Genomic DNA, 9,927 nt, shown 5'->3' with positions numbered 1-9,927 from the left:
TATGATACGCCGACAGATCACAGTCTTTTTCATATTAATTACTCTTAACAAACTGCACAGACCCACATCTGCAGAACATTATGCGACGGCAGATCTGGGTCTATCCAGTTTATCCGATTATATAAGGTATGCAGCCACAAATTTGACAAAAGAAAAATCTGGTTGAATCCAGGAATAATAACTTTGGATTCTGACATTTCATAAATACTTTTGAAACAAATCCGCATCCGGAATCTTCGTATGGGTAAACTCTTTTGTCGAGAAGCGTCTCGTTATGAGACGGTCTAGAACTATTTTAAACAGGCGGTGGTCTAGTACCAAATAAAGAAGTGAACGAACGCAGTGAAGAAGTGAGGGAACGCATGTTACTCAGATTCGAGACGGGGATGTGATAATGGCTGACGCAAAAAAAGCTAAGGGCACGTGCAAAAAAAGTGAGGAAACGACGATCCTGGGCTTTCCCTCAGCACTATAGCCTTGCCAATAGGGCATTTTACCTTTTGGGTTATATATATATATATATATATATATATATATATATATATATATATATATATATATATATATATATATATATATATATATAAACAGCTTATATTATAATGATTTTACTCTATTCGGCCTTTCTCTTTACTCTATATGCTATTAGGGGATACCTAAACTTTTTCAGCACTATATCCCATGATTGTTCTGATATGCTTTTAAATCTGCATACAGTGTTCATTATTTTGCATACCTGCTTGCAAAACTATACGACCTTGACACACTTTGCTTTTTTTATACCACATCGGCTGAATGAGCACAATGTAAACAAAAGTAAACGAATTATACACAACTTTACAGTAGCGATTCAATTCTAGTTTCATTTCCTCTACCTGGAAAGATTCATGCAAATAAATATAAGATTGATAGTCCGTTTGAAATGCAAAACAAACTATGTCGGGGAGATTTATACGATTACAAGACAGAGTTCTTGGTCGGTTTCGGGAATGCCCGGCAGATGAAACTGGTGAGGTGGACATTGCAAGATTCAAAAATGGGTCAACTCTTGAAAAGAGTTTTCTAATAGTATCAACTCTAATAAACACTGGTCTCTTTGTGTGGGTAATTTACAGTGTAATATCACAAGAGGAAAATAATACAAAGAAAACTTGCACAAGTTCATATTCTTATGGAAGCATATGTGTAAACTGTGGAGATCTGGACAAATTTAGAGACAATTTTTCCAACAATAATTTGAACTCGTATATAGAAAAACACTGGAGAAAATCATGTGCTATGGAGGATCTCTGTTGTATAGAAAACGTGGAGTATATTAATCATATCGCCAAAATTGTGAGCTCTCTCTTTATTTCTCTCTCTCTCTCTCTCTCTCTCTCTCTCTCTTGGTACCAACTTCATTCATTGAAATCTATTATGATTTTCACACAGCGCTTAAAAGTAATTTGATTTCAGTAACATTTATCGGAATATGACACTTACGTTAAACGAGTGAAATGCGATAATAATTAATTACATATTAAATATTTTCAAATGAAATACCCGGTAAGACAAAAATTATACTACTGCTTCTACATTCATTTTCTTCTTATTATTATTGCTATTACAGTTAGTGCTATTTTAAGTTACCATTCATTTTGTATAATTTATTAACTCTTTCTTTGAGAAATGATTTTCCACATGAGTTTACTGCAATGATAAAATTTAGAACAGGAAATATAGATGCAAAAGATGTTTCATAATTAGATCTATAGCCAAGTATTTTTGTTTGATACTTAGATCTGTTAAATTGTATAGTTTCAGCAATAAGTTTCATCGTTATATAAACCCACAAATTCTCTATCGCCATACCCTTGTTTTGCCTATATTAATCTCTTCCGTCAGCTAGCAGATCTAAGTCAGAAATCGTTTTAAAAAAATTACAGATGACATTGTTACTCATTCGCAACTTGAATAACAGGAATGCATTCCGATAATTGCCATTAGCTACCATTCGGACCATCTCGGTTATTTACGAAACAACGAGAAGTTACGAATATATCGATTTGTTTTTCATTTGCAACTTGTTGGTCAATCCTAAGGCGAGTCCAGTTTATATAAATAGCCGAGATTGTTCGAATATATTAATTTCTTTTCTGCGAAGATATTTCCGGGTAACACAGTGTATTTTTTTTTTATTTCTGTGGCCATCTACAGTTTCGAATTTTGCATAGGGGTTAGATTTGTAAAGAAAAATAATTTCCCAGGTTTTCCTCATTGGTGATACTATTTAAAAAAATGATCTTCTATATTTTTGGTATTGTTACAAGAACTTTGAATTGCCTTTGGTGTGTAACTGATGGATTTAATATGGCTTACAGAGTATACAGCTTGGCCTTACTTCGGCTATGCAGTTACTAAAAAAAAGGCTAGTTCCGCTTGGTCATTTTCACTCCATGGATTTTAGAGGTAAATGGGGGAAGGGGGAACTAATTAGTGATGGTCTAATGGTAGAATTCGAACCCTAACCATTTCGATTGTGAGTCCGCCACTTTAACCACTGAGCCACCACAGCTCTGAGTAAAGAAGAAAGTCGACATTCAATCACGACAACATACAACGTTTATTCCTAAAATGCAAAATAAATTGCTTTGCAGTATACATGCCATATTAAATCGCATGTATATCTCGCCTACGCTAAAAAAAAATACATAAAAGGAAAATGAAGCATTAAAAAAACAGATGTGTCAAAGATTTTAATAAAGTATTTTTAGTTCGCTGCTCATACGGAGAAACGGTGTAATACGGATTATTTGCTTGATTAAGAAGTTGATTGCTGCATATGATTTGTTATTTTTATCATTTTATTTGGTGCTTTACGGTCCAGCAACACAAGTAGGTTATTTGGTACCAGGGCAATTGGAATAATGCGCCTTGCCCATAGACATAATAGTAGCCAACCTAGGATAATTCAATGCTAGGATTCGAACCCACACCCCTTCGGTCGCAAGTCCAGTATGCTAACCACCGACACTACAACTCCTGCAGCAGACGAATACATTTAGGGTTATATTCTACTGAGGCAATTAGAAGAAAGAGCATTGCACAGGGACATCCATGGTGGCCGATCGAGTTTGGCCTGGGCAGGATTCGAATCATCACTCGTCAATTAGCGAGTCACGCACGCGAAAACTGAATATATCATATTGATGTGACTTTGGAACATTGAGACCGGGTTGCACAACGTGTCTCTAATTTTAAATTCCCGTAAATTATTTGTATTTATATCTGATTTATATGCATTACTCAAAACAATGCATGCAATACTTTGCCATTCGGGATTTTCCGTCTGGTGGATAGGCTACATTTTTATTGATGCATGGCTGTATAAATTGTTAACAAGTCACTTATTTAACACACACACACACACACACACACACACACACACACACATACATACATACATACATACAATCGTCCTGTTTTAATACCAAAACAGCACTATTTATTTTTTTCAAGTCTAACTTGATACGTGTAAAAATTTCCAATGAGAAGATAATCTGTCAGTATAATTGAAGGACACTATTTGCTGTGTCGCTGCCTTCTCAAGCAACCCAGGTCTTTCAAATTTTCGGTTGGCGATGATAATCTATATTTATTTCATCATCAGATTATGCTACAGATAACCAATATTTATCTGTATTATTATTAGATTATGTTACAGATGCAAATGCAATCACAGACCAATGTGGACAAAGTTCGGCCTGCTGCACACGTCTTTCTAGATGCAGAGACAACGAATAAATGTGAGTACAGTAATCCATGCATGTTAATTGTTAACAATCATAACTTGATGTACTTCCGAAACTGGATTTGTTTGTCGTTTCAGATATTCCCCCAGCTTTCATTATCTATTGTTAGCCTTTCCACGTCCTATCTATCCCCATTAGATGGTTATGGTAGATACTTAAGTAGCTTTTAGTTTACGATACTTCAGTAGCTTTTAGTTTATCTTCCTTACTCTTTGCGATTCCTATGCTATTCCTCAAGCATTGCAACCAATCCGAAGCAATCCGAATCGTATCCTATTCTTCAAGCATTATAACTGATCGAATCAATTTGGTTAAAATCAAGATCTGACATGTAACGATAAAAGTTCATTTTCTAATGACCTTTCAACTTCGCTGGCCAAGTTTTCGATATGTTAATTCTATCTACACCTTGGCGGATCGAGCAGATATTCTAATGCTTTGTCCTACCGACATCAATTGGTTTTAATGAGTTGCCTCCCTTAGTATGTAACGCCAACTAACCAACAGCATATAACAGTGCTGCATTGTACATCGGCCGAAAATGGTGAGGCAATTGACTTCAAAAATATATTTTGTAAGTCTAAGATCAAAAGTATGATTACGTACCAGAGAGAAACCATTAATGACGGTGTATTGGAGTGAAAGGTATTTATACAAACACCGACCGGCAGCTTATTTATGAGTCCATTCAGGTTGTGTCCTCCCTTGTCTCGGTCATGTAAGAACATCGTTAAAATTTGAACAACTTAATTTTGATTGGATGCATTGGCATGCCGCCACATCCAATAAAATTCACAGACCCGAAACACAGACATATCTGTTCGATCCACCGAGGTGTAGATAGGGCTAACATATCGGAACCTTGGCTAGCAAAGATGGTGACCTTTACAATTCCCGGTCTTCTCATTTTTGGTAATCTATAAGATACAACGTTGCATTTTTTGTTAGGGAGAGCTATGGTTAGAAATGTTATCTTTCAATCTGAAAGGACTAACTTGCGATCCGATTATAACGGCTATTTCGCTTGATTATGCGATCCAATTGCAACAGCCGTATCACCTGAGTTGGGATCCGATATAATAACCATATTGTCAGAGTCAGGATCCGAATACAGTTAAATGGCTGGAATCGTTCTCCGAATATAGCAGTCACGTCGCTGGGGTAGGGATATCTACGCCAGATAATTAGCATATCATTTTCTATGAAGTGAAAATTTATTCTCGCACTGGCATCGCCTTGATAATCATGCTTTGAGTGTCCTAGGGACAATAATAAAACCGATGGTAGTACGAGAATGGCTACAATGTGACAACCTTAGCTAAGACAAAAATTTCGATTAACTGAAAACTTCACCAGAACTGGGTATCATTATCTATTCAGGTGTATAACCTTGTTAACGCAGGTGTATGATCTTGTGATTTAGGTATGATTGCATATGTATCACTTTGTGATCAAGATATAATTGTGTCACGTTTCTGACCAAGATAGGAATGAGTGACCGCAGTGTACTCTGTACGATTGCTTGGCGTGAACTATATGTCCAAAACGTAGTACAAGTGTCCTTGATCTCACTGAAGTTTCTTGACCGGCTGACAAACATCTGTGTAGGCCAAATATAGAGTCAGATATGAAGGAGATGATTGTTGGTAGAGTCTTCTCAATGTGTACATATATGTATGTCTGTCCGTCCTTCAATTGTCTTAAGATTCTCTTATATAATGATCTTTGAGTTTTCATAGGGACCCGAAGTAAAAGGCAAAAAAATACTCAAGCTAAATCATTTGAAATTGAGAGCCATCTTGATAAATATGATAAGCAATCCTAGACAATTTTTACAAAGGAATAAGAAAATGCATGCAAAGGATCACACTGTATCAATGAAGGTATATGTTTCCTTGACGTTTGCTGATCGAAAGGAGAATAAGTTAAAAATACGAATTTGTAACGTTTTCTTTAATTGTTATTCTGCTCTAAGACAAAGGGTAAAAGAGCACACACAAAGACCAGACTCAGTCAATAGTGTACACATGATCAGGCTCGGAAGAAGCAGAAGAACCGGAGTTGGTGAGAAACACACCTGCTTCCGGCATTTTTTTATGCGCTTTATCAATGTAAAAAGAAAAACGCACAATGAAAGGAACACGAGCTTTAACAAACACAAACTACAAATACAGTACAACATTAAGACTTCTTCTCCACTGTAGGAAAACACAAAGCAAAATAGGGTAATCAGGCTAAAAAAGACGACGTGCTAAAAAGATATCCAAGACATAACTGATAACAGAGAGATTTCTGGGTACCTGTATAGCCCACAAATTATACTATTTGGCGAGATGATCGATGCAGAAGTGAAAGAAAATGATGGACATTCTGAAAAGTTAGTGAACAATATTCCCTACAACCACAGTCCTACCTATTCGAGTTTGGTGGTCATCTTGTAATTATCAAGACATGATGCCTTTCAGCTCAGCGATAAAGTCAGGCATTATTTTTCAGTATCTTGCAATTTTATAATTTTGTACCTTGTTGTTCAGCCTGCAATACAGCATCTCTGTGGTTAGAACAACCTTCATTTCAATTGGAGGACATAGGCCTACAAAAATGCCAACAATTAGCTTTATTAGTAAATTTCCAAGATTAGCTGGATGAGTAAATTTCCACAATTAGCTGGATGAGTAAATATCCACAATTAGCTGGATGAGTAAATTTCCACAATTAGCTGGATGAGTAAATTTTCAATAGTATCTGAATGAGTAAATGTCCACAATTGCTGGATTAGTAAATGTCCACAAGTTGCTAAATGAGTAAATTTCAGCTAAAATAATGATTGAAAACTAATACAAAGGTATGTTTTCACGACCAAATCAACGCTAATACAACGGTCTGTTAGCACCACTAATTCAGCACTGATACAACAATCTATTAGCGCGACTAAATCAACGCTAATACAACGATCTGTTAGCACTACTAATTCAAAGCATTTGAAGAACACAAAGTTCAGTGCAATAATAATTAGTAGACACAATGAAGTATGACTGTTCACAAAATTAATTACATATGTATCGTTTATGGACACTACCATGATCAATAATACATGGGGGGGGGGATATGAGAATAAAACAGTAATCCAGCATCATTTGGATAACCAACCATTTACCCTACTTTTCTTCTTCTTAGCTTCATGGCAACATCTGTAAATGGTTTTGGTTGGGACGGAAGTAAATGCGAAACGTTTTATTTTTCAGCCAGTTCACTTCGCTGGAGTTTGATGCAAGGTTTTGGTACAGCTTTCGAGTCCAATAGCGGAATACTGGACAATAACACCGCTCTGGTAGTGCCAGCTGCGGGAGACTATTTTCTCTACTCCTTCATCACCTTTAAACCTAGGACGGGGATCGGGGAAGAGGAAGGTACCATTAGTCACCACGTATACCGAGAGCGTCAATTCTTGTCTGTTACAACGAAGCAGCTCCTGCTCGTAGATCGACAAAGAAGACGAATGGGAGATAACTTGTTTCAGTCCAGTTATTTATCCGCAGTCCTTCGGCTAAGGACAAAAGACAGAATCTTCACAGAAGTATCAAAGGTGTCGGCTGTATATGGCTCTGTTATGTCGAATTTTTTTGGAATATATAAGATTTGAAACAGGCACCTGGCCTTTTATTGGAACCCATAAAATCGGACTCGGTGACCTGACCTTTTATTGAATATATATGATTTAAATCTAGGACCTGGTGTTCTGTTGGAATCTATAAGATTTGAAATGGGGACCTGGTGTTCTGTTGGAATCTATAAGATTTGAAATGGGGAGCTGGTCTTTTGTTGAAGTTAATCAGATTTGAAGCGGGGACCTGTTCTTTTGTTGGAATATGTTAGATTTTAAATGGAGAGCTTGTCATAGGCTGAAGTCTGAAGCCTTACGATGTAATTTCAAAATGAATGGTCATTCAATATGTAGTCCACGTGGCCTTTTTTATATCTATGATACATTTGAAATCTAGACAGTAACGTGCACTTTTAGTTTTCAGTGTTCAAAACATTTCCGTAGGAAGCAGAAAATTTATAACTAAACTATTTGGCACTAGCCCACTTAAACACTTGTTGTTGTCGTTTCCTTTTTAATTTTTTTTTTGTTGCGTGCCACGGATCAATGATCTCATTAGTTTTTGTGCTCTGATTTACTATAGCGTCCACAAGAAAGATGAAAGACATAAAGACGAAGAGCGTCACTTAGACAGAGCACAGTGCAGGCGAATATCACTAGATTGAAGTTATATTGTTTTACTTCTTCCTAATCTCGACAATACTTTAAGGAAGGGCTCAAGTCCGATACATCAGCACCAATTTAACATCTTTAAACATGTTACCGAAAGGAATAAATAATAAAACTTGTGTACAAATGGTAACTATAGATGATATAATCCCTCTGAAATTCATTTGTTCTGGCTTACTCCGAAATGGCGACCATTCAGTTTGTTATTTCTAACCTGGTCTTCTTTTTTAAAGAATTTTTGCCTTGTAAATATATAAAGATAGCAATAGAAAATTATGTTTGGACTAACGTCATGGGGGGGGGGATTAAAGTAAATTCCAGTCGTGGTGTGTTTAGAAGACAATTTTTGTGGGAGCAAATTTTAAGGCATGTAGGTGACATATTCAACAGCCGTCATATTGCTGTTATTGTCTACTTTCTGAGTACTCGCGCTCACTAATACTTATCAACATTTCGAGAGAGACAAAGACAAACGCATATGATGTCCAGCTTTATGGTATTATGATTGTTCCTTCCACACAGCATGGTCAGTTTTATCCTATATGCAGGCCTAGCTCAGTACATTTTTAAATCAGCGTCATGTAGCTAAAGCTACATAACTACTTTTAAATACTTCGTGTGAAACAAATTATATACTGTTAGCTACATTTAATGACGCTGATCTGAAAATGACCGTGCTACAGATAGGATAAAATTCTCAATGCTGTGTGAAATGAACAATATAACAGAAAACACTGATCCATGCATATGGACTATAGACCTATACACTTCATAGCCTCCCAACTCTTTTAACAACAACGGAAAACTTAGTAACAGCCAGAAAAGTGTTCTATAAAAGATGCTTTTTCTAATTTTGTTATGCATCTCCGTTGTGCCCCAGTTAAATCAAAAATATACCTACAATATTAAATGACAAATAATACACTTACCAGCCAGAGGAATCAATTATCCGCCAGCACATTAATCCATAAGCAAATTTCACTGTAGCACTTGCCATATTTCCAGGACAGAAAAATAAATGTTCAAAGAATCCTTGAACTTGAAAGTTTAGCACATGGTTATCCGCTAGAGTCCGTTTTTGGAGGGTCTATTATACACGGGGGTAATTTTACAATCATTATTAAGGACAACACAAGTATGTCACACACAGTTTCACCTCCTCCAGAAAGAAAGAATAGTTATATACGATAGTGACACAGATCTCTAATTACCCATGAATAATCTAAAGAAAGATGTTACTCTTCGTTACAGCTTTGTACTAAGTATAAATACAGTAGAGCTGAGTAGCCAATATCGTTTTATTATTTACAATATAACTTTTCAAAATTGGAACTGATGAAAATAAAACAGTTTCTTGTAATAAATATTAATCATTTATTGTCAATTTCATATAACATCCATATATTAAATGTGATAATACCTCATTATTATGCTACGTTTTATGTTGTTATTTTTCTTTGCTCACGCGTATAAACTGTTTACTTCGGACGCAACAGTCACACCACAGCCCTCATTAACATAATTATATTCATGCGCCGCATGTAACATTGGGCGTGAACAATAGTGAAGAATTCTTTTTACTTTAAAAGAAAATATTGGGTGAGAAAAATAATCTACGTTGGGGTTTGGACCGAGACAAGGAAATCCCAGTCGCGGGTTTATATTGTATGTTTCCCCACGAGGCTTGCCCGAGTTTGATAGACATATAATATAAACCCGCGACTGGGATTTCCTTGTCTCGGTCCAATAATCGGGCAAGATACATCGTTATAATATATTATTTGGACAATCACGTCATATTATAACCATAAGATATATTGCACAGTGCATGTCAAGTGCTTGCCTAGTTAGCTGGGTTATTCA

The 9,927-nt window shown here is 36.1% G+C and overlaps 1 protein-coding gene across 2 annotated transcripts; it reads left to right on the top strand.

The window, feature by feature from the left end:
* Positions 1-839: 839 nt before the first annotated feature.
* LOC149800837 (tumor necrosis factor ligand superfamily member 15-like) lies at positions 840-9,494 on the top strand. 2 transcript variants are annotated; one of them, XM_089954848.1, is made up of 3 exons: positions 840-1,335; positions 3,692-3,785; positions 7,037-9,494. In XM_089954848.1, the coding sequence occupies exons 1-3, from the start codon at positions 937-939 to the stop codon at positions 7,432-7,434; spliced, it is 891 nt and encodes a 296-aa protein (XP_089810974.1). In that variant the 5' UTR covers positions 840-936; the 3' UTR covers positions 7,435-9,494. The 2 variants fall into 2 exon arrangements, with proteins under 2 accessions (XP_089810974.1, XP_089810975.1); XM_089954849.1 differs by having other exon boundaries at positions 841-1,335; positions 3,704-3,785.
* The last annotated feature ends 433 nt before the right edge of the window (positions 9,495-9,927 follow it).

The sequence above is a fragment of the Sinohyriopsis cumingii genome, chromosome 4, assembly GCF_028554795.1.
Source record: "Sinohyriopsis cumingii isolate HCF-2022 chromosome 4, ASM2855479v2, whole genome shotgun sequence".
Lineage (NCBI taxonomy): Eukaryota > Metazoa > Mollusca > Bivalvia > Unionida > Unionidae > Sinohyriopsis > Sinohyriopsis cumingii.
The sequence above is the reverse complement of the archived record's forward strand: the minus strand, read 5'-3'. Positions and strand labels throughout refer to the sequence as shown.

Excerpts from the sequence above, each read along its gene's own strand:
- LOC149800837 (XM_089954848.1), top strand. The coding sequence starts at position 937 with ATGTCGGGGAGATTTATACGATTACAAGACAGAGTTCTTGGTCGGTTT. Across the intron at positions 1,336-3,691 it reads TTAATCATATCGCCAAAATT|ATTATGTTACAGATGCAAAT; the intron begins GTGAGCTCTCTC and ends TATTATTATTAG. Across the intron at positions 3,786-7,036 it reads TGCAGAGACAACGAATAAAT|CCAGTTCACTTCGCTGGAGT; the intron begins GTGAGTACAGTA and ends TTTATTTTTCAG.